Source organism: Onychostoma macrolepis, chromosome 12 (assembly GCF_012432095.1).
Source record: "Onychostoma macrolepis isolate SWU-2019 chromosome 12, ASM1243209v1, whole genome shotgun sequence".
Taxonomy (NCBI): domain Eukaryota; kingdom Metazoa; phylum Chordata; class Actinopteri; order Cypriniformes; family Cyprinidae; genus Onychostoma; species Onychostoma macrolepis.
Window position 1 is genome coordinate 29863217 of NC_081166.1, and position 25262 is coordinate 29888478.

At 36.3% G+C, this 25262-nt stretch overlaps 4 protein-coding genes across 12 annotated transcripts in view; 3 read left to right on the forward strand and 1 right to left on the reverse strand.

Annotated features, from left to right (window-relative positions):
- Positions 1 to 2374: 2374 nt before the first annotated feature.
- On the forward strand, positions 2375 to 16009 carry LOC131550779 (bone morphogenetic protein 2-like). Its single transcript, XM_058793167.1, has 5 exons — positions 2375 to 4097; positions 4178 to 4305; positions 12765 to 12881; positions 13760 to 13943; positions 14773 to 16009. The coding sequence occupies exons 1-5, from the start codon at positions 3731 to 3733 to the stop codon at positions 15183 to 15185; spliced, it is 1209 nt and encodes a 402-aa protein (XP_058649150.1). The 5' UTR covers positions 2375 to 3730; the 3' UTR covers positions 15186 to 16009.
- Positions 5143 to 10450, forward strand: LOC131550775 (uncharacterized). 6 transcript variants are annotated; one of them, XM_058793159.1, is made up of 7 exons: positions 5143 to 5557; positions 5701 to 5934; positions 6165 to 6749; positions 6794 to 8221; positions 8406 to 8592; positions 8836 to 8957; positions 9287 to 10448. In XM_058793159.1, the coding sequence occupies exons 2-4, from the start codon at positions 5901 to 5903 to the stop codon at positions 7291 to 7293; spliced, it is 1119 nt and encodes a 372-aa protein (XP_058649142.1). In that variant the 5' UTR covers positions 5143 to 5557; positions 5701 to 5900; the 3' UTR covers positions 7294 to 8221; positions 8406 to 8592; positions 8836 to 8957; positions 9287 to 10448. The 6 variants fall into 6 exon arrangements, with proteins under 6 accessions (XP_058649142.1, XP_058649141.1, XP_058649139.1 ...); XM_058793158.1 differs by having other exon boundaries at positions 5144 to 5557; positions 6165 to 8221; positions 9287 to 9495; positions 9750 to 10450; XM_058793156.1 differs by having other exon boundaries at positions 5144 to 5557; positions 6165 to 8221; positions 9287 to 9645; positions 9750 to 10448.
- Positions 16010 to 16157: 148 nt separating the features above from the next.
- The window catches only part of LOC131550773 (uncharacterized), a 30972-nt gene continuing 21867 nt past the window's right edge, over positions 16158 to 25262 (reverse strand). Inside the window, exons 1-2 of one of the 3 annotated variants that reach the window (XM_058793151.1) lie at positions 23555 to 23687; positions 16158 to 22530 (exon numbers count right to left, since the gene is read on the reverse strand). In XM_058793151.1, coding sequence (XP_058649134.1) covers positions 16670 to 22426 — 5757 coding nt within the window. In that variant the 5' untranslated portion in view covers positions 22427 to 22530; positions 23555 to 23687 and the 3' untranslated portion in view covers positions 16158 to 16669. Of the gene's footprint in view, positions 22531 to 22624; positions 23513 to 23554; positions 23688 to 25262 lie in introns of those variants that run through there. The other 2 variants (XM_058793152.1, XM_058793153.1) reach the window with 2 other exon arrangements.
- vstm4b (V-set and transmembrane domain containing 4b) overlaps positions 23907 to 25262 on the forward strand; it is a 30059-nt gene continuing 28703 nt past the window's right edge. The window contains exon 1 of one of the 2 annotated variants that reach the window (XM_058793162.1): positions 23907 to 24029. The gene's annotated coding sequence lies outside the window, so the exon portion shown is untranslated. The remainder of the gene's footprint in view (positions 24030 to 25262) is intronic. The other variant, XM_058793161.1, reaches the window with a different exon arrangement.

Sequence of the window (25262 nt, forward strand, 5' to 3'; positions counted from 1 at the left end):
ATCCATAATAACGCTTCCTCCGGTGAAAAAGTGTTCTGGTCTGATTCAGGAGAGAAATCTGCAGATCAAGCAGCGTTTACAGCTCTAAACAAATATGTGGCTGGATTTTGATGTGAGAGACAACAGGAGATGCACTTTTTCACTGGAGGAAGCGTTATTATGGTATTTTGGCCAGAAGTGATTATATAAAGTTAAAATGCTTTAATGATGGAATAGTTTCAGCTTTTGTCTTCTCCAGATGTTTACTGATGGACTGGAGTGGTGTGGATTATTGTGATGTTTTTATCAGCTGTTTGGACTCTCATTCTGACGGCACCCATTCACTGCAGAGCATCCATTGCTGAGACACTGATGCAGTGATACATTGATGAAGAAACAAACTCATCTGCATCTCGGATGGCCTGAGGATGAATACACTGTTAGCTCATTTTCATTTTTGGGTGAACTATTCCTTTAAACCTCTACATTTTCCAAGAAAGCACCTCTAAACAAACAGACTAATTGTTAAGCATAACAGATTCTCAAAAGAGGAAATAAGAATTAAGTGGCAGAGATATGAGAATTGAAACAGCAGCTCCTGTAAACTATCCCTTCACCGTCCTCATCTTTAACCCAAACAGCCCTAAACACTTCACCCTCAGGTCAACCAAAATTCAATCATTCTGAAAACATAAAACGCCAGGCCTCCCGTAATCCCCCAGCGGTATGTTTCCACTTTAGCAATAATTGTATTTTCTCTTCAGATATCTAATAGAACAGCAGCAATGGCTTGGTGCTTGTTTAATTTCTTCCATCTGTTCTCTTTTGGACCCAAAGAGATGTTGAACAAAAGGGGGAGGCCATTATTAGGAATACAGTTTACAGAAGTGCCAACAGAGCCTGTAGGTTTGGACTCGAGCGGGCCAAGAATTTCACTTCATACTTTCAGAAAGAAAAATCTTCTCTCGAATGCATGGAACAGCTCATTCATCTTTATGAATATATCCTACAGACTGTTGTCAAAATGTTTATGTAATTCTGTATATGATTAGCCGATGGAATTTGAAACGCCAGACAATATATTTAATGGGGAATAATAGCAGGGTGCTTTTGGTTTGTGTCTCTAAAAGTCTCTAAATGCACGGATTCAGAAAGCTGTTCTGTCCTTAATAACTACCGAATTGTGAGGCAGATCGGATATATATGTATAAAGCATTGAGTATTAAGTAATACATTTCTGCAAAAAAATGCCCACTCCACTTTTCAGCTTTAAAACATCAGCCAAGTAGCAAGTGCTTGCAGATGTGATGAAATGAAAGTTGTTTCCTTAGTCATCAGCACCATCTAGTGGAGAAGAACTGATCCTTTCTTGTGGTTTAAGACAGCATAGCCACCTAATATCAACTTAATTAGAAAACATGTAAATAACAAGGTTGATCATAGGACAAAAGATCGCGAGTTTATCCCAAGCATGCTATATACCGTTTATTGAGTTATTCTCTCAATGAATCCTGAGCACTGGGACAAAACTAAAATACTACTGTACGTCAGATACAACTGTGTCAATTATTTATTCAATAAATAAATCAATTTATACCCTAGGATCGGTTCAAACTGATTTTCAGCTTTAAAAATGAACTAAAGTATTTTAGTCTTGTTTTTCATTAAAATATCCAAACATTCTTAAATAAAGATTTAAAGATTACAATTTACATTTAATGACAAAATGACACGAGTCACTGTTAAAGTTTTGTTTTCTAAAATTAAATAAAATTTAAAATCTAAATCAAGTGACTTTATACTTGAAATAATAACAAATATCTAACAATGGCACAAGGACAAAAAATAAATCTTATTTTCTCTTTGAATTAAGTACTAAACAGGTATATTTTTCTTATTTTATGCATAAAATCACTTAATTTTGAAAAATAAATAAATCAATAAATAAGAAAGCAAGACTTAATTCATTAAGTAATTTTGCTTCTCAATTACAGGTATTTTGATTTACGTAAGAATGTTTAGGTATTTGTACTGTAAAACTAGTAAAAAAAATACTGAGCAAAAAAATAATGTAGAGTCAATAAATCCTGAGATTATGTATAAATCAATTTTGTTTTCTGGTGTTGCTAACTAAAGAAAAAAATTTAATTCTTTATTTGTAGGACTGAATTATCAGGATCTGTGCACAAATATAAATACAAGTACTAAAGTATATAACGAAAAATATACTCACCAAAATCTGTTGTTTAACTCGGGTGAGACACAAAAAAGGACCTTCGGAACGAACCTTCGGTTATTGATAATATGAATAGTATTTATTTATTAAAATTTCAGTTTTTCTTAAGTTTAACATTATTATTATTATTATCTATGTAAAGTACAGGTAAAACTTTTTTTGGGTGATTTTGTCAAAAATAAAGAATAAAACAAACAAATGAAAGGCTGCATTTGTGTTAAATAACTTAGTGACCGTCTGTGATTAATGTCAAAGTTGAAATGCTTTTATTTTAAAAACGAATGGCAGGTAAAGTGCCCAACACGTCAAAGGCTTTACATAAATGAGGATTATTCCATTTGAAGACAGACACGGATGGATGAAGGCACGAAGGGCAAACACACCGAGGATAACAGTGAGTAAATCTTCATTTCCATTTGCGTCATAGTCATGTCATTGCGTTTACTTCTGTCACTCTGAGAGGATCTGGCTGTGCCGAGATAACAGACAACAACCTGCTAAAACCAACAGCAATTTCTAACATTTGTCTCTTCATTGCTGTCATTGTGACCTCTGAACCAGGGCCAACACACCTTCTCATTTCAACAAAATAAGTCCCAAAATAAAATATTGTGTACCACTATTAAATATCTACACTGGCTGGCGTTTGGGATAATTACATTTTTGAATGTTTTTGAAAGAAGTCTCTAATTTTCACCGAGGCTGCATTTATTTGATCAAAAATACAATAAAAACAGTAATATTGTAAAATATTATTACAATTTATAATAACTTTTTTTCCATTTGAATATGTTTAAAATGAAATGTATTCCTGTGATGGCAAAGCTGAATTTTCAGCAGCCATTAATATCAATTATTTCATTTAATTTCAGAGTTAAAATTACTGTTTTTACCATATTTTTGATCAAATAAATGCAGACTTGGTGAGTATAATAGACTTCTTTATATTTTCAGTAAACTAAAACCATAAAAAAATATGGTAATGTTGCTTGAAATATAATATATAATAAAATATATATATTTTTTAAAACTTTTAGTTTTTTGCAACATTTTTCATTTTCATTGAGGTTAACTTGATGTACTGAAATAACACCTAAAATGTGTGTGTGTGTGTGTGTGTGCATATAAATACAATAACTGATAAAAATGACAAAAAAAAAACTATATAGATACTAACATTACACTTCAAGACACACACACACACACGTATCAATGGATTAATTCATTTATAAAAGTGAAAATGCATGGGCAAAGATTGCTATTATGCCTAGCTAAAATTGCAAAAGGTGTGCTTCTTTTGCTAACTAACTAATTGAATGAATGAATAAACACAGTGTCACCTATTCAAAGGTGGCCTTGATGATGCATGTGTGTGATTAATTAATACGAGGCAGACAGTTTATTTAACTTTAGTCATGGTGTTTGGCTTGAAAGGCTGTCTGTTCACTCTTATCTGTGCAGGGTGAGCATACAAACCCCTGTGTAAATCTCGGTGTGAATTTGTAGTTGCTTTGAATGCACTTTCTCAGCAGTCCATCTCAACTGCATCTCAGCAGCAGCCGCGAATTCATACAACAAGGGAATATTCGACATCGGTCAGAAATGAAGTTACTGAGCATTTATTTCTTCGGGATTTTTGCGTGGTCGTTGCTTGTGTCCTCCGATGACATTTCAACCTCAGCAGATGTGCCAAAGATAAGAAATGCAATTAAGATGCGCAACTGGAATGAACTACTCCAGATCAAAGATCTGACCCGCAGCGTTCAGACGCACAGGAAGGCGCCTCGGTTCATGACGGAGTTGTACGATGCTGTCGTGGACTCGAACGGAACGCTGAAAAACACCAAAGTGCTGGAAGGAAATATTGTCAGAAGTTTCGAAGGTGCGTAAATTGAAACGGTGAAATGCGAGATGTTCCAGTGGACGTTTAGATGTAATGCAGAGGCGTTTGTTTTCTGATAGGACAGTCCAGCGGCTCGTATCACTTCTTCAATCTGACATCATTCAGACCGGACGAGCGCGTCATCAGAGCAGAATTCCGATGGTTTCGTCATCAACAGCCTTTTATGGGACGTCATCATTTGTACAAAGTAAGTTGAGCATTTAGGCACTGTGCTGCTGATTGTAAAGTGACAGTTCCTTGTAAGGCAAGACACCACAGGTAGCCTAAATAGGGAAAAGGTAAAAAATAGTGCTGTCAAATGATTAATCGCGATTAATTGCATACAAAATAAAAGTTTTTTATTTGCATAATATATGTGTGTGTGTGTGCTATTATGTATATAATAAATACACACACATGCATGTATATATTTCAGAAAAATATGTTATGTTTATATATTAAATATATTTATTTATAATACAAATTACATGAATATAAATATAGACATGTAAATATTTTCAAAAATATATACTGTATGTGTGTGCATTTATATATACATGATAAATATACACAGAACACACACATATATTATGCAAACAAAAACTTTTATTTTGTAATCGCGATTAATCGTTTGACAGCACTAGTAATTTGATTGATTGCATTAAAGGAGTAGTTCACTTCCAGAACAACAATTTACAGATAATTTACTCACTCCCTTGTCATCCAAGATTTATGTCTTTCTTTCTTCAGTCGTAAAGAAATTATGTTTTTTGAGGAAAACATTTCAGGAATTTTCTCCATACAATGGACTTCAATGGTACCCCCGATTTTGAACCTCCAAAATGCAGATTAAACACAGCTTCAGATGGCTCTAAACGGCCCCAGCCGAGGAAGAAGGGTCTTATCTTGCGAAACGATCGGTCCTTTTCTTAGAAAAATATTTATATATATATATATACCTTTTAACCACAAAAGCTGGTCTTGCACTAGCGCTGGGATGCGCGTCCGCGACGCTACGTACTACGTAAGCACGTCGAAAGGTCACGCGTGACGTATGCGGAACTACAGACCCAGTGTTTACTAGTTTGTGGAGAAGGAGGATCGCTCCAAAGCTGTTGCGTATGGAATGACACAAATGTATATGTCTTTGAGTCAGTTTTTTGTTTAAAATGGTTCGTTCGTGTGTGTACCCTGGATGTGAAAATCGTTTTAAACCTAAAAGATTGCGTCCGATAGGAGATAAAGTGACCGCTCACAAATTTCCTTTAACAAATCCTGAGCGATTGAAGCTGTGGTTGATCGCTCTTCACCTGGATATCAACACACCCTTACTTTCCCTGGAACAAAAAAGAGTGTGCAGTGATCATTTTTTAGACGATGATTATCGCCCCTCCGAGCAAGGAAAGCCTCGTTTACTGAAATCGTCGTCTGTGCCCATAACGTTTTTAAAGCAAGAAAAGGTATGTTTTTTTTGTTTGTTTGTGTTTTTTTTATATGTATTCTACACATTAATTGTGTTATCTTGTGTCAGTGTATGTGTATTACTAAAGTCTTCCTGGTAAACACTTATTAAACTGTAATGTTTCTTTTGTTAACTCTTTAGTATTCGTATCATGAAAACCCAGAGTCCCTAGCAACGCAAAATGAAGCAGCTGGAGGTCCAGGCAGCTGGAGTTTTTTTGGATAATGTTCCACAGTCAACACCAAGACAATTAACAGATGTCCATTCTAGACTTTGTTTAGTGCTCAGAAGTCCAGAAACCGAGCAAAAAAGGACCAAACCATCCACATCTGGGGCATATTATGCCTTCTCTCCAATACACTCACCCACCAGTCTGTAAGTACCAATATTTCTGAGCAGTTAAACAAGTGGAATTATTAATTAAACAAGTTATGCTTGTTGTGTTATCCATCAGAAATAGAAGTAACAAATGCTGTATATTTAGTTTTTTTTATAAGTTCTTTCCTTCACAGTTTAATTGTGATAAATCCACTACAGCTTATTTCATATTGCTAATTAATATTCATTTATAATGTAATCCAACTGTAATCCATGCAATTTCACAGCCTGCCAGGTAAACTCAGAACGCACTGAAGAGCGATCAGAGGAACATGTGGAGCTTGACATTAGCATGTTGTCCACAGGTCCTCCATCTGACAAAAAAGACATTAGTTTCCAGCCACTCAGTTCAATATCAACTTCAGCCCCAAGCGCAGAACATGAGGAACGTGAAATGCTTTGGAAAACAAACAAATGGATTGTAAACGAGCCCAATATCATGGAGCTTTTCAAGAGATGTCAAGAATGTGGCTTACTAATAACAGAAACCAGAAAAACAACAGTGGGAAGTCTTCTCCGTGTTCACTGGAAATGTGGACAACAGCACAAGGGACAGTGGAGTTCATGCACTGATGTTAGAGGAATGACTGCAAATAACCTCCCTGTTTCTGCATGCACACTTTCCACTGGAGCAACATTTACACACATCAACGATCGGGCCACTATGCTCAACCTTAAAACGCCAAAGAAATCATCCTACCATGACATTCAGTCTTCTTACCTTATCCCTGTCATTAATGAAGAATATCAAGAACAACAGAAATCATTAATTAATGACTTGCATCTCTCTATCTATCGTTCGTCTATCCATTTATCTATCTATCTATCTATCTATCTATCTATCTATCTATCTATCTATCTATCTATCTATCTATCTATCGTTCGTCTATCCATTTATCTATCTATCTATCTGTATATAATCTACCTATCTGTCTATCTATCTATCTGTCTGTCTGTCTGTCTGTCTATCTATCTATCTATCTATCTATATCTCTTCCTATCTATCTTCTGCCTATCTATCTATCTGTATATCATCTATCTATCTATCTATCTATCTATCTATCTATCATCTACCTATCTATATATTTATTTATCTATCTATCTATCTATCTATGTCGTCTATCTATCTATATATCTACCTATCTATATTCTGCCTATCTGTCTATATATCTATCTGTATATCATCTATCTATCTATCTATCTATATACCATCTACCTTTCTATATATGTATTTATTTATCTATCTATCTATCTACCTATCTATCTTCTGCCTATCTGTCTATCTATCTATCTGTATATCGTTCGTCTATCCATTTATCTATCTATCTATCTATCTATCTATCTATCTGTATATAATCTACCTATCTGTCTATCTATCTATCTATCTATCTGTCTGTCTGTCTGTCTGTCTGTCTATCTATCTATCTATATCTCTTCCTATCTATCTTCTGCCTATCTATCTATCTGTATATCATCTATCTATCTATCTATCTACCTATCTATATATTTATTTATCTATCTATCTATCTATGTCGTCTACCTATCTATCTATCTATATAATCTACCTATCTATCTTCTGCCTATCTGTCTATATATCTATCTGTATATCATCTATCTATCTATCTGTATATCATCTACCTATCTATATTTATTTATTTATCTATCTATCTAGCTATCTAGCTATCTATCTTCTGCCTATCTGTCTATCTATCTATCTGTATATCGTTCGTCTATCCATTTATCTATCTATCTATCTATCTATCTGTATATAATCTACCTATCTGTCTATCTATCTATCTATCTGTCTGTCTGTCTATCTATCTATCTATATCTCTTCCTATCTATCTTCTGCCTATCTATCTATCTGTATATCATCTATCTATCTATCTACCTATCTATATATTTATTTATCTATCTATCTATCTATGTCGTCTACCTATCTATCTATCTATATAATCTACCTATCTATCTTCTGCCTATCTGTCTATATATCTATCTGTATATCATCTATCTATCTATCTATCTATATACCATCTACCTTTCTATATATTTATTTATTTATCTATCTATCTAGCTATCTATCTTCTGCCTATCTGTCTATCTATCTATCTGTATATCATCTACCTATCTGTCTATCTATCTATCTATGGGACAATTTAAAAAATATACTACTGAAATGTTTTGTACTTGTGGATCTTTCAGCCCAGGATTTTCAGCCAAATATAACACGTACAGTTTAATGGATGACACAACAGACAAGATTGTGCACTTTGAGTTGGTCCAGGTCAGTTTACATGACATGTTTACATCCCGTATGTTATTAATTAAAAGTAACCTTAGTAAATGTTAATTATTTTTGAATGAAGTTCATAACTGCACACATTACTGGATATTTTTGCATTGTTTCTTCCTAATTATGAAATAATGTCAACACACACCTTGTTTGTCTCGTATGTTTTAATTGTCAGGTTACTGAAGCTGCTAGTTCTGTGGCCGTGGAACCAATAGGTTTCAAAAGAAGTGTAAACAAACTACTAGAGGAAGGAATCGAAATTGATGCGCTGACGATAGACAGATCGCCATCTATTAGAAAAAATATGCGTGTGGAATATCCCAACATCCACCACAAATTTAATATATGGCATGTTGTCAAAGGTAACTGTCTCACAACAAAATAATAGTCATATCTACATCGAAATGTAATGATAATATTCATGATTTCTCCCAAAAGCTGTATAGAAGAAAGCTAATTTATTCATCTTTAGCTATATACAATGTTTGGTTGCAATGTATCAACAATTATCTACAATCAGCTGTGACCTACTACAATTCACCTTTGTATGCAATCTATTCTCCCTCCGTGGTCATGGCTTGATCATTTGTAATATATTTCTTCAGGATTTTCCAAAAAGCTGTTCTCCGTGTCAAGATATAAGGACAATCAAGACCTGCAGCCATGGATACGAAGTATTTGTAATCACTTACGCTATTCCTGTGCAACTTGTGGAGGTGACCCTAACGTAAGTCGTTTAATATTTTAATACTCATTTTAATTTTGTAAAATATGCACATTCGTATTATGTTTAATGGGGCATTATGTAGACACAATAGTTTATAAAATAATTTATACTGGACCAATGTTATATTAGAGTGTCTAATCATTTGAGTACCTGCAGCATTACAGGGTGCAATCTACATTTTTGGGGTTTAGATTTTTTTAACTTATTTTTTTAAGTATGGTTTGTTCTTGTAAGGTTTAAAATATTGGGGTTGCTGTACCACAAACATCTATCTTTTAGGGCTTATAGTTAAACTATTTTGATAATTACATTTTTTGGTATTCATACAGGAGTCCCTTCTTTATCACATAACAGGTGTGCACAGTTGGATTGAAGAAGGAAAGCTGAAAAAATGTGAACACAATGATCTCAGTCCTGAAGAGCAAAGGGAAAAAAAATGGCTTGAAAAAGACTCACGTGCCTTCCTCACTACTGACTCTTGTCTTGGACAAAGGACTTTTAAATGATTTGTGGCAAATGGCTCTTTTCAAACACACCTGTAAGTTAAAGAACATAACTAGCTATCCTTGATCACAACGAAAATATTGGTCTGCATCATGCCACAACTGCTACTGGTGGGAAACAACTTACTGTACTTTTTAAAAAATACGCAAAAAGCAGGATTGGGAAAATATATTTGTTCATAAAGGTAATAAGGAAAAGGCAATGTTCTGTACTTAATGTGCAATCAATACATACTGTATAAGATGATGTATTATGTTTGTTTTTTGTTTTTTTCTGTTTTTATAATAGGAGTACATGGGTACAATGTTGTTTTCCCAAAACGTACCAAAGAATGGGTAGCCAAAGCGATTTACAAACCCACCACTCAACAGTTCAGACAGACTCTGAATTGAAACATTGCCCTAATTAAACCAAGGCCTGACAAGCACGAGGTCATTTCCAAGCGCTTATCAAGATTTGGAAAATAATTTACTTTAAAATTACTAATAGCGAAATGTAAAATGTGATATATTAATTGTATTTCTCTTTTTGTTACAGTTTTACTACAGAATACACCATTGCTTTAAAGATTTACTTGTGTTACTGTGAATATGTGAAGTTACCTCAGATTTTTTTATTCCTTTATATAAACATACATTTGAGACAACAACAAAAGACGTTGACTGTGTTGATGTAAATACAAAAATAAATGATACAGAATGTTAAAGTAACAAAACTCCTGTAATTTATATTGTTACGATACACCAAAAGCATCTTCTGCTTCTCTAAAGCCCTCATAATATCCTGAAGGAGATGGGTATGAATCTCTAATGGTGCTGACGACACAAGATGGAAGAACTCTCCTGTTTCTTCTTCCTAGTCTCTCTCCTTTTAGCATCCATTCAAGTACCAGCCTGCATTGACTGTAAATTAAATGATGCGTGCAGTGAATAATCAGTTAAAAAATATAGTCGTAGTAGGTTAGTGCTGTCAAAGGATTACTCGCATCCAAAATAAAAGTTATTGTTTGCATAATATAATGTGTTTTTTTGTATATTTATAATGTATACATAAATACACACACATAGAGTATATATTTTGAAAATATTTACTTGTCTATATTTAATGTATAAACATTTTTTCTGAAATATATACATGCATGTGTGTGTATTTATATATACTTAATAATTATACACAGCACACATACATATATTATGTTAACAAAAACTTATTTTGGATGCGATTAATCATTTGACAGCACTAATTATATGTATTCACACTAAACGGGATACTTACTCTACTGTTAGGGTGCCACCGTAGTACGTAGCGTCACAGATGTGCATCCCAGCGCTAGTGCCAGACGAGCTTTTGTGGTTAAAAAGTATATTAAAAAAATATATTTTTCTATGAAAATGACTGATCGTTTCGCAAGATAAGACCCTGCGTTTAATCTGCATTTTGGAGGTTAAAACTCAGGGGGCACCATTGAAGTCCATTGTATGGAGAAAATTCCTGAAATGTTTTCCTCAAAAAACAATTTCTTTACGACTGAAGAAAGAAAGACATAAACATCGTGGATGACAAGGGGGTGAGTAAATTATGTAAATTGTTGTTCTGAAAGTGAACTACTATAAGAATTGCCAACATTGTATTACTGTATATTACTTAAAAAAAAATAAAAATAAAATGTATGTTTAAATATGGAAATGAGACATTATCTAATTATTTTTTTTCACTATTGCTAAAACACTATAACCAGGCTTTTTCAAAACCATAATGCCATTTTTAAAACAGCACACCAATTTCCCTAAACTATAAACACTATTCCCTGCTTTAACACATGAGTCAGATTTGGTGCACTGTTCCTGCAAAACTCTTCACACAAATCCCTGCATTTCTCAGCGCTTGCACCGTGTGGTCATTTAGAAAGCACTAGCATTCAATATTGTTCACTCAAGTCTGCACAGTTTGAGCTGAATTAGCACACACTTACCCAAGTGGAAACACTAGGAGTCAAAATGTATCACACACCAATCAGAACCTTCGATGGAGATAAAAGGGTATCTTTGGTGCATTTCTCAGATCAGAAATGAAATTCTCAAAACTACTTGTTCAACCTCAACCTAATCATCTAGTCACTTGTGCACGTCATAAAAGCAGTTTCTCATTCTTTTAAACAAGTTGTGATTGCTTTGGTTCATTCATGCAACTGATTGTCTGCAGTTTCCTACATTATCAGTTGCTAATATCATGTTGCTCAAAATATATTCTATAGTTCTCTGTGCAAGTCAGACCACTAGTAAAAGTGTAACTGTGAATTCGATCCAGTCTCTTTCAATCAATATCACACATACAGTAGTGTAAATTTGTACTTTTGAAATGGATATATGGCATACATAAGAAGTGCAGCCTTCTGCATTTCAGTACAGTAACTATCATCCAAACTGTTGCCATAGTTTAACAGCAAGTAACACTAACAGACTGCACTGGTATATTGACAACATGACTAAGCATTTTGACTATCTTGTTTGTGAACAATGACACAAGGACTTTTCATTCTGATGGCACTGATATGTTCATGGACAAATACTTACTTTTGAGAGATGAACTAGTTTGAATAAGTTACAGGCTTTTGCTGGAAATCCATTGTGTGGTGCTATTTGTACAAATTGCTTTGAGAAATGCACATACTTCTTTGCAAATATTACAGTAAGGATGATTCGAGAAATGCACCAAAGTGACTGAGAAAAACTATTCAGGTTTGAAACAATGGATTCAGAGAGATGTGAAGGAAGAGGTCAAGAACACCACAGACGAGGAGGAGAAGGAGTAGAGAAAGAAATGAAGGAAGAGGAAGAGTAGGAGGTGGAGAGAGATTACGGAGAGGAGGACAACATGGGAGAGAAATCAGGATCAGGCATGCGAGAACTCTTTAAATATATGTATTATTGGAATTACAATCTACAGACACAAGATAAAGTGCAATTAAATACACACTTAAAAGTATATGTTGCATGTTTTCTTTCCACTAGTTTGAAAAAATAAAATTAAATTTGCTTGTTGTGTGTTGCTTATAGGGAGCTTTAATAGAAAATGCTCAAGGCTTCAGCGGTTGATGTTCATCTCAAGCAAAGCGCTCGAGTGACCTACACTTGCTATGGATAATACCTCAAATTTCTGTCTGGCAAAAATATGTTCGCTGTCTAACTTGTAATATACTTTTTCAGGATGCTGAATATTTTGAAACTCTGTTTATGTAAACACAATGCGAATTTGCATGTAAAAATTGTATTATTATTATTATTCCAAAACGTGTTGTTTTAGGTTGACCTGTATGAAGTGCTGGACAGCAGACCTAAACCGTGGCGAGGAAACTTGATAAGCTCACGGTTATTACCCGTCTACACCAAAGGATGGGAGGTCTTCAACATCACACAAATGGTAAACAAAATACAGTGTGGGGAAGGTTACTTTGTAAATGTAATAGGTTACAGATTACACGTTACCCTATTTAAAATGTAACAAGTAGTGTAACTATTTCAATTACTTAAAGTAATGTAACCAATTACATTTGATTACTTTTAGATTACTTTTCTAAGTTTCTAATGTTTTCAACTGTTAATCACATTCAAACATTTAAACCAGGCAGGGTTATCCCAATAGTAATTCATTATCTGAAGTAAGATTATAATAATTTAATTTTAAAGCTCAGCCACCACAAAATCAGACTTACTTTGAGATCATTCTGAGGTTAAATAGAGATTTAAACCATAACAAGAAATAGTTTAAGAGCTATGATACTGTTTTTGAAATCAAATCTTTATATTTATGACAGGAATCTAACGATGGCTTGGAAAAACAGTTCATTTAAAAAAAAAAAAGATAAAGCATATACATAATAAAGATATTTTTAATAAGCTTATGTCAGGTATTTAATAAGCATGTGTCCTATTCTGTGTCCTAAAAATATTGGTGTCTCATATTTTAGAGCAGTTAATGCAATTTATGAAAGAAATTAGTAAAATTTGTATGTGGGTATGTGTAAAAAAAAATAAATAAATCAAATGCAACCCCCATTGTAATTAACATATAATTAATTAACATTTTAAAATGTGTTAACATTTTCATAAGTAACTGTAATTTAATTACACATTTTTTCTCAGTAACTGTAACTGATTACATTTATCTTGTAATTAAATTACGTAATTTAGTTACACTAATTACTTCCCAACACTGACAAAATATCACTGCGTCGAAGAAAATAATGTGCAATCGCTTTGCTTGTGCCGCTGTCTCAGTAACCTCTAAATTATTGACAGGTGACCAAATGGATTCTTAACAGCGGTACAAATAATGGTATCCTGGTCGTGACTGCTTTACCTTCAGGTAACTGGTTTGAGTCCAGCATTCAGATGAAGGAGCAGTCAGACGAAACAAATGCATATTTGGTTATATATTCAGATGATGGACGAAAGCACTACCAACACCCACCTTTCTACACAGGTAATTAAAACTTACTGAAATTCTCCAGGCATGAGTATAATATATGGGTGTTTTCTAGACTATGGGCAGTTTTGGCCCTGTGGGCTTTCAGAAAATAAACTCTTTTTTTTATGGACATACATGCATCAGAGGTAAGGTCTGTCATTTATTTTTTATGTTTATTTAAAAATCCACAAACATTTTCAGTGTTACTTTACAAATGCATTTCTATTACATCTTAAATAGCATTGGGAATGTGTTGAAATGGAATATTTCATATTTTAAGACTGAAAGATTAGGTATGCGACAAGAATAAAATAATACAATAAAAGGCATTTTACAAGGACATTTACAATGTGACCTTCATGTAACAAAAAGAAAAACGTGTTCAATCAATTTAAATTTAAAAAAAAGAAAAAGAAAATCGACTCCAGGGACATAAAAGTACCCAAAGTTGAAAATAGATATTTGAATGCATCATTATTATAATGCATACTGTACATAGTTTCTGAAATTATTACTGTTAAACACACACACACACGTTTGTGTCTGTGAACCATAGGGACTTTCCATAGACTTCTATTACTTTATACTGACCAAACAATAGTTTCTATCCCTAACCCTACCCCTACCCCTTACAGAAAACCTGTTTGCATTGTTACACTTTCAGATAAACATCATCTTTTATTTTATTTTTTTCCTCATGCGGTCCCAACAATGTAAAAAATTTCAGGTTTTACTATCCTTGAAGGGACATTTGGTCCCCACAATGTAGCATAAACAAGTACACACACACACACACACACACACTCAGATTTTATGTTTGATGTCATTGTTAACTCTCTTTTAGGACAAAATATCACCACATCCCTTAAACTCCTCAAGCCTGTAGCAAGTTTAGTGAAGTCAACAATGCGCAACCGCAGGAGTGTGCGTGCATTAACCTCTACTTGCCAGAGAACAAACCTCTACGTAGACTTCACTAAAATCGGCTGGTCAGGGTGGATAATATCTCCCAGAGGTTATAACGCGTACAGTTGCACAGGCTCCTGTCCGTTTCCGCTGGGCGAAGGTCTACGGGCTACGAATCACGCTACTGTGAGATCCATCATGAACGCACTGAAACTATCACAGGAGGCGGGGAAGCCCTGCTGTGTGCCAGATGCGCTTCACCCCATAAGTCTCCTGTACTTCGACGATGAGGAAAATGTTGTTCTGAAACAGTACGACGACATGGTTGCTGGCAGTTGTGGCTGCCATTAAAATACAGAATGACGAGATGTAAATGTATCTGTTGATGTGTAATGTCATTTATTTAAAAGGATCACATGTGCCACACTTCAAATGTAAATTTAGGTAGTATTAACATTAGTTGATATTTGTATGGGTATTTGTATGTCTAAACCAAATTAAAGATGTTTCATGCAACCAAATATGATAATATCTTTAATAAGTATAAAACAGACTATCATGAGTGGAAGATGTCTTTTCAGGCTTGGAAACTTCATATTGAAGCTCCACCCTTAGAGTTCAGCTACCACAAATCTACAAAACATTACTTTTTTTTTTTTTTTTAATCATGCCAATTTGACAATTCAACATTTTGTTATGTTAAAGGTAAGTCATCCTGAGAAAGTCGTGCATATTGTCTGACCCTGATGAGTCATTCTGAGTTCCTTTAGCATTTGAAAATGTTACTACATAAACATTATCCAAAAATGTATGTCATGACAAATACTACATAATGTTGCAACCCAACTTTACAATTGTTTTAGCAGGTCATGAGACTCTTGCAGAACTCCTATTCACCACTTGATGGAGGCAGAATGGCATTGTAACGTCTAATTGGGACGTAGTCTAGTGCATTTTGCAGACAAAGATGGCTAAAGCTGATGGAAATCACCAAAGTATTAGGTTAAAACAATGAGCGAAAGTGAGGAAGAGCTGATTTTCCAAGGTTCTCCAGATTTGTGGTATGGAGCATTTTGCTTGAGGCACTTAATTACAAGATGTTATGTGCAGAACTATATTTTTTCTGCTTTGTTAACAGGTTGGTGCCATAGAGTGTCAGTCAGATAATCTCTTTCTATCTAAATCTGTCAGAATAATCTGCAACGAGGACTACACTTTGTGCTGCAAGTCATAACGTCTGGCTTTCCCAAGACTAAACAAAATGTGATTCTTCTTCAGATAAAATGTAGTGCGATCATCAAAATGAAATAATTGAACAATTGCTCATTGATGATGCTTTTATTGGAATGGTTCTTTTCTGAAGCAACAATCCATTTAAATATACTAATTCATTCCAAAATGCACCCAGAATGCAATCAGCATTTGTCAAATATACCATTATAAGCATATAAAACACCTATGTTGAACTCTTCATTTTTACAATACTTTTCCGCTGTGAAAAAATACTGTGGACTAAATACTTCCAAAACTCAAATATAAGATGTATCAAAATAATCTCCTTCTGATTTTTATGAAAGCAAAACTACTTTCAATTAGGCAAATCTCAACTTCCTGTTACAAATAGACAAGTGCTTTTAACGGTAAGATAACTAGGCCTTACTTTAATAAGAATTAAACATTTACAATCCACTTCTTGTGCACTATAAAAAAAGAACAGCATACATACTAGAAACACTTTCCCATGGCACACCAGACTGTAAAGAAACAACACAAATCCCTGATTTCAGTCACATTCAAACTATGGACAAACATCCACTGCTTCAATCTGGATGTTTTCATCTCACACTATCAATTTCCTCTTCGGGTGTATGTTCTTGTGATATATACACAGGCTCAGAGTAAGGATTTACCTCTTCATTATGCGTTTTATAAAAGTTCTCCTGCATCTGTTTCCTGATAGGTTCAAAGTCTTCCAGGTCATCAGGAGGAATCATAGATCCTCCAGTCCTGACAACAGATTTCTGTGATGGTAGGGGCACTGGAACATAGCCATGATACAGCATTAGTGGTGGTGTGTTCATAACCTCCAATGGTGGAGCTTGTCGCACAGCAGCCTCAGGAGATTGAACTGGAAGTTGCACGTAACTTTTTGTTTCCGGGTCAAAGAAAGTTTTTGTTTTGACCTGTACGGGCATATCCACCAGAAAGTATTCTCCAGAGTCAGGGTCCTGTAAAAGCTTCCTCTGGGTGATCGGGAAGGACTGTGTTACAAGATTAGTGGCGGGTGCATAAGTATGTTCAATGCTGTTGTGGCGCAAAGGTAATCCTTTTTGAGCAGAGTATTGTGAGCCTTCTGTTGAATGAACTTCAACACCAGTTTTCCCAGTGCTGCTCGATAGGTTTCCGTGCTTATTCTTTATGAATCTATCTAGACTTTGAGTCCTACGTTCCAGTTTCTTGGGCAAGTATTTCTCATTGCTTCGGCCCAGTCTGTCACTGTCATTACTTATTTGGCCGTTCTCCAAATGATCCCCGTGGTTTGATGTGCCTTCTAGTTGTTTCTTACTGCGATGGGTCTTTGAGTCATCAGTATCTTTGCCTTTGGTTGCATGTGGCACTGTTTTACTTGGATCATTCTCTTCTACGTTTTGGCTCTTGTGACCACTATGGCGTCTAGCATGCTTCTCGCTTCTTTGAGCTTTGTGCTCAAGTGTGTCATCCAGATGTTCGCTTTGCTTATTGCTGATTCTGTCACTGCTAAGCGACCTGTGTTCTGATCTGTCATGTACTTTGTCAGTGCTGTGGTGCCTCCTCTCAGCCTTGTGAGCGACGCTTTTGTCACCGCTCCTGCCTTTACGCTCAGATTTGCATTTAGCTTCAGCTTTTTGTATCCTCCGTGTGGTGAGCTTCATGGCTCGGCGTAGAGCCTTTTCGGTTTTTGGAGGTACAACAGGCGGCTTGTTCTGACCCTGACTGTCGTTTCCACTGCAGACTGAAGCAGATCTCTCGCTGGGTTCCTTGGATCCCTCTGCATCCTCTGTTGGTGCATTGCAAAAGATGTTCTCCTCTATCATATCCCCTCCAATTGTTTCATAGCCATCAATTCCCTCAGATAAAGTGCTCACAGCAGAGCATCGCTCCTCCTCCTCAGACGCAGAGGCACTTCCAACCGACAGCTTTCCGTCCTTGACTGTGACCAGGTGAGTCGCCGGAAGGGACAAGAACTGCATTGCTGGTTGGAGGCTCTTGACTGATCCAGCAGGCATCTCAACTTGAGAATGATCTTTGAAGAGGTCCAGATCTTCCTCAGCTTTCTCAGATCTATTCAAGCAGTTGTCTTGTTGATCCTTGGAGGAAGTATAACTGTGTGGTATTTGTGCTAAGTCTCTAGCTGACTCAATCAAGCTGTGCACCCATCCCCTTTTGTCCACATCACTCGGTGGAGAAACTACCCTGTCAGAGACATCTGACTCACTTTCACGGTTGCTTAAAGAGCAAGAATCTATTGAGGGTTTCTGGAAATTCTCCTTCACCTTTTCATCTACTTTTTCTTTCATGTTGCAGACTTCTGCTTTCCTTAACAACTCTTCTGCTTGTGCCCCCTGTTTGGATTCATGCAATAGAGAGGGTTCACTTGAGTTTGAAGAGCGACTGCTGTGGTGTGTTGGTTTACCATTTGACGAGGGTACGGAGTGAGACTGTCCAAGGATATCATATACTGCGATACTGTCCTTTCTGACTTTATCAGGTTTGAAAGACTCTGAGGACAGTGTTTCAGAAAGTTCCTCCTCAAGTTCGTCTACAGTTTTGACCCTTTCTGAACTTGAAAGTCCAAGAAGTCCATTTAAGAAGCCTTTCACATAGACTTTTGGACCTTTGGATTTGTTTTGCTTGTCAGCACCTTCCTTCTTATTCGTTTTTACCTTGTCTTGCATTCCTTCATTTCTGTTGTTGTTTGTGAGACCACCTAAAGCCTTTTGGAAGTCTTGGGTGATACTGTGCTTCCTCTGTTTACTAGAATGTCCCTCGCCTCTTTCTGATTCTTTCGAAGAGCTGTTGGACATTCCATCACTCTCTGAATCCATGTCATTGTAGATAATAGAACAAGTGCCACTTTCAGCATCACTGACTGTGAGTTTTGGTGGAACAAATTTGTGATTTATTTTGTCTTTTGGGGCCTTTTCATTGGGTCTATCTTCCATAGACTTTTCAGAACATGTACCTTCAACAGGCAGGCCTTTCTGAACATCCTTGCGGTTCTCCTTAATTTCTTTGTTGTACTTCTCTTTCAGAGCTGATACATTTCCTCTCACTGGGCCTCGATTCTTTGATTGACTTGACTGAACTTTGCTTATTTCCCTACTTTCCATTATCTCAGTTTTGCCTGTAGTGTCACCTTCTCTTTTAAAGTCCAAATTACCTTCTGTCTTTTCACCTACTCTGTCATTACTCTGAGAATTACTTCTCCCTCTTCTTGGGGGTATCTCAGGTTTATTGGAACTACCCCTTTTGTCAACACCCAACTCTCCCTCATACTGTCCCACACTACAAATACCTCTACTTTCCAAATTATCTCCCATTTTTGTGCATTTCATTGCATGACTTTTATTTTTATTCATCAACTCTTTCTTTTGGTGTATTTTATCACCCTTGCTGATATCACTTGTGTTGCTTTCTTGATGGTCTAGGCACAATCTGTCTCTCTCATTATATTTTATAGGTTCTACATGCTGGCACTCCCCATTAGATGCTTCCTGCTCACAGGGCCTGGCTAATTTTACCTCAGGCACATGACTTTCACCATGTTTGGCCATGTCTTCTGGCTTTGTGTGCACAGTCTGCCAATTAGTTTTAGAAGCAGATACAGTATTCTGATTTTTGCCATCTTTTGCACTTGTCCCCCTTTCATTCAGCATAAGCATGCTAGGTAGTTGGTCCTCTCCACTGGTGGGTAACTCAAGATCATCTTGAGGTTTTTCACAACCACGTGCATTATTTTTCAGCTTTCTTTGCTCTCGTTCAGCAATTACTTCCTCTAAGGCCATTTTGGCCAAGTCATACTTATCTATAACAACATTATCTCTCTTTAAGGGTGCAGTTGTCTTATTTGGCACCGGTTCCGTTGTTGCAAACAGTGCTCTCTTTGCAGAAGTGTTTCCTTTCACTGAGAAAGCTCCTTCTTTTACTTTTTGCTCTCTTTGACTTTCCAAACCATTCTTTGATGTAATGCTGCTCTGTTCTTTAGCTGTGGTAACCTCTTCAACATTTTCTTTCAATAGTGGTCTATCCAATGTTGTTTGAACTAGTCCTTTATTTTTACATATTCCTTCATTATGCTCCTCTTGTCTTATCTCTTTCGCTTTTGTATTTTTGGAATGCCTGGACCACTCATCATTAACATGTTTATCGTTTATATCCATCAGCTGTTTTTCTGCATTAGAACTATCATCGTGATGTTTATCATCATCTGTTTTGACAAATCTCTGACTTTTAATGTAGTTGTTCTGTTGTGCAGAAAATGCATGCTTTGTTCCTGCCTCCTTTAAGTTGGGTTCTTTTTCTTTAACTGGGCTTTTCTGTGTACTGGCTGTTCCTCTAGTTTTCAACCTGTCCTTAATTTGATTTGTACCATCACTAATGGCTTGTTCTTCCAGTTTTGTTAAACTTACACTCTGGCTTTTTCCAGATTTGTTTTCAATAGTCCTTTCACTATTTAAACCCTCAGTGGGCTTTTTGGCATGTAGCGTTGACTCTAAGGTATCATTTTTGTTTCGCAACTCTACACCTTTCAACAATTTACTTGGATAATTATGCTTTGTGTCATGATCTTTGCTGGCTTTTTCTGTGAAAACCTGAGAGCTGGTGTCAACCACAGCTTGAGCATTTGCTCTGATCTCCTCAGGACTAGCTTTTCGGTAAAGTTGTAATGATGGGTATTTTGCCTTGATAGCTGCAGGGCTCCTGTTTGATTTTAATTTTCCAGATTGAAGCAGGCTCAGTGCCAAATAGTCATCTGGCATTCCACCATTCGCAGGAGAGCCACTTTGAGCATCTCCGGTTTCCAACAAGGGACTCATTGGAGAGATAATGGCTTTGTGGTGGGCAGGTGAAATTGTTTTAGCCTCTGAATTCTCTGGTATTTCAAGCACATCTTTTGACACTTCAGGCTGGGGAGACTCTTTACTTTGATTTATCGCATCCAAACCTTTAAACTTAGGTGGACTGTACATGGCCTTAACCCGTTTTCTGTTGTCCTTGAGATTGAACAACAAGCTTGATGCTATGGATTTGTACCCCTCTCTCTTAATCTCAGGCGACGGATGCAGTTCTCTCTCAGCGAGCGCTGGGATCTCCAGGGCAGTGGGCGAGAGCACAGTTTGCAGTATCTCTGACGTTCCTGTCCCATGTCTGGAGGGTATCACTGGTGTCAACAGCTGTGAAATACTGAAAGGAGTTGAACTAGTGGAAGTCTGGTCCTCTATTGTCTTGACTTCTTTTTTAAATGCCTGTGCGCTCCCTTCTCCAGCATTTGTTCTTTCGCAGGCCAGTGAGTTGATGGAATGCCCCACAGGAGCAGCACTTTTTGCTCTACTTTGGCTTTTTCGCCAGGGAACGCAAGCTTCCACTCTTTCTGAGTTACATCTCTGTTCAGCAACAAGCGGATGAGCTTTTGTAGGAATATTATGCTGGATGTGCCCGGACTCTTTCTCTGGTTTTGGGGGTACCTTAGGCGCTGCTGATTGTACAGAAGCAAGTTGTGGTTGAAGTGGATGAGTCTCACTTTGTTTTGGACACTTTTCAACTTCTGATGGGGGAACGCTTAATTTATAGTGTCCATGTGCTGCAGTTAATTCTTTGTAAAGAGGTGAGTCATACCATTCCGGTGACCTGTTGCTCAACACAATCTCTGAAATGTGCTCCTGCCCGATGGAGAATTTATTAAAATCCCTCCATGACAAAAACGGGCTGAATTCGCTGTGGAGGAAAAAGTTTATGCAGTTCAGTTTTCTCAGTTTGTTGTTTTTGCTTTGTTTACTTTTAGAAGACTTTCCCGGGGGATTTGAAGCCTTGCTTGATTTCTTGGCAGGCCCTTTTTCATCTGATTTGAGATGATTTTTGGCTTGGGAAAGATGTTCTGCTGTTAAACTGTGATAATCTGAAGAAAACTCAGAGAGCTCCCTTTGGATGCTGAGTAGAGCAGATTTGTCCCATGAATCACCATTCGTCATCTTGCTGCTCTCACCGTTCTTTTTGGCTGCAAACGCTGCAAAAAGTGATGAGTCTTTGGATGACTTATTTGATCTACTCAATGGATCATTCGCTCCATTAAGTGGGTAAGAATTAAGTTTTTTGACAGCAGAAATTGAGCTCTGCTGTGCCTTTTTTGAGACGTCCTCCACCATTGGCTTGTGGCAGCTGACTAGAGATGGGGAAAACTCTGAGTCATTGTAGATTGCTTCGTCTCCAATGCACAGACTCTTGAAAGCTCGATCCGTCAAGCTCATGACTTCACGGTCTATTTCATCCATAAAGCTATCAAGATAGCGGAGGTGCTGCATGCTTGTCCTGTGGCGCTTCTCTTGGTTGCTCATGATGGATACGTATTCCCAATTCCTTCAGTCTAACGCAGAATTGACCTGGCTTGACACTTCTTGCATTGTCAACACCACATATTGGAGATTACATTGTGATTTCCCTGCAAAAAAAAAAGACAGAAATTATATCAGTTTTGGACTGTCGAAAATCAATATAACTTTTATATTTAAGATGAAACAGTTTATTGTTTTGACCTCAGAGGTGGTTGGTAATCCTGCCTGTGACTATGTACAGTAAAGAAAGACACACCATGCCAAACACCAACTATTTTTAGAAGAAGGCAGATGTCTCTCTGCCCTTTCACATACACAGGCCACCTGCATAACCCTTGGAAGTCATTTGGTAAAACAAATGGATTTTCAAACCGTGCAAACTACTTTTCAGTGTGTCCTGTTCAACAGATCTGCTTTTTAAAACGAAATACTTCTAAGCCTAAAATGTAAAAAAAAATGTAACTTCCTCAACATTTTTGCCAGCATTATCTGCACTACAGAGAACACAAATTAGTCATCATTCAGTTGTTTCATTGCAGCTGCTGCACTGTGTGGTTGATCCGGGAATAACTCATTAACCCATATTTATCCTCTGACCTAAATCCGTTAACCAGCACTCATCACTGCTTCTGCCTGTCATGGAATGGGAATGTGCCTTAAAAGTACAACAATATGGCATTATGAGACATTTTGGTGTAACTCAAGAGAGCTCAAATGCTGACCCAGGACAAATCTTGAGATATATTTGTGAGCATTTAAAGCCATGCATTAAGTGGCCAAGACGAATTGGACAGCACAACATTTTTCCACCACCCATAATTCAATATCAACTTGCAGTCGGGGTAATTTCCCCACATCTGTTATTTTATTTATGTGAAACGGAGATCTATAGTATAGTGATAAGGCCCTCAAGGAAAGTTCTTCAAAATAACAGGCTGTTCATCATAAAATTATGAAAACGTCAAAGAGCAGCTGCTCTCAACGGATCTTAGCTTTTTATTATTAAAAGGAAAATATCGTTTACACTAAGAAAATTTCAAATTTTCCTTTCATCAGGAAAGTAAGCACATGTGTTGAGCCACATTAATTTGACAAGAAGAGATTAAAAATCAGTCAAAGTTTATCCGTTACCTTTTTTTGAAGTTCTTTAGTTCATCCTTAGACAAATCCATTCAACAAAAAAATTATAAAAAAGACACAAACGAATCCTTAAAGGTAAATTTCACACAAGCTACCAAGTGAAGTCAGACTTTCCTGTTACTCCATATAAGAACACTATAAAAATGCTCTTCGCTGAACACAGCCTGAAGCTCATGGTAGAAATCCATGTTCAAGTAAGCGCTTGAAAAGACTGAAGGAGAAGGAACCGAACACACCCCACCGAAATAGTTGCCGGCAAGGCCAGAGCTGTAACACAGGAAGCGCAAATATCTGAGCGACCCTTTGGTGTCGAGTGTGCGACAGATGAAATGCAAATGGTCATCTGCTATTTTGGTACCGGTAGCCTGAGTAGCTGTCTATACCTCTCCGATCCTACAGAAACTACAACATTTCACATTAACACGGCTACGCTGGACACATGGGACGTTGTTGTATGGTGGCTGGGGTGAGTAGGAGTCATTTGTGTCACAAACAGGGGAGGCAAATATAGCACCTTGCATCACCCCACCGCGGTGTCACCAAACTCAAAGTGTAGAATGAGTGGCTAATGGAGTCTGGTTACCAGGACAGACTGCCCACAGTTGTTAAGCAGATCCTGCTTGTGTCTTTCTAGTATTTCTGCCTCCAGCTGGTCAGACTGAAAGAGGAAAACATTCATGCTTAGGCTTTTTTTTTTTTTTCAATTCACAAAGTAGAAACTGGAAGTTGGAGAAAGTGGTTATGGAAACACGAACAGATCTATACCATAAAAAGCATTTGTATCCTAACATGGCCTCTTTGGGCATTAAAGAAAAAAACAAAACAAAAAACATTAAAACAAATTCAGTGAAATATCAGTAAATATTAAGACTGTCGAACGATTAATCGTGATTAATTGCGTTCAAAATAAAAAAATTGTTTGCATAATATATGTGTGCGTACTGTATATTTATTATGCATGTATAAATACACATGCATGTATACAGTATTTTGAAAATGTTTACATGTATTTCATATATGTATATTCGTATGATTTATATTATTTATAAATACATTTAAATATAAACATAACATATTTTTCTTAAATATGTACATGCATGGTTGTATTTATATATACATAGTAAATATACACAGCACATACACATATATTATGTAAACAAAAACTTTTATTTTTAATGTGATTAATCGCAATTAATCGTTTGACAGCACTTGTAAATATAAAGTAAAATCATGCAGTGGTTAACATACTGAAGTTTAAACGATATGTAAAAAGGAGTAGTTCACCCAAAAATATTCATAATATTCATGTTGTTCCCAAACAAAAAGACATTTATTTTTTTATTTTATTTTTTTTTTGAAGAAGAAGAAGAATATCATGACCTGTCTAAAAAAAAAAAAAAGCATAGACAAAAAAAGGGCTTTTTTTATTCACAATGTAGAGACTGGAAGTTGGAGAAAGTAGTTATGGAAATACGAACAGATTTATACCATAAAAAGCATTTGTATCCTAACATGACCTCTTTGTTTTAACGCTTCATTATGTAATTGCATTTATTTGGCTATGGTTTTCACACCTGCACAGTATGATAGAGAGTTATCTAAGTGGCTCTATTTGAAGCCGCCTGTATTTCATACAGTAATAGCCTGCCTTTCTTTCTGGCACACCTTTCATATCTCAGCTTATCTGTCACATGTCAAA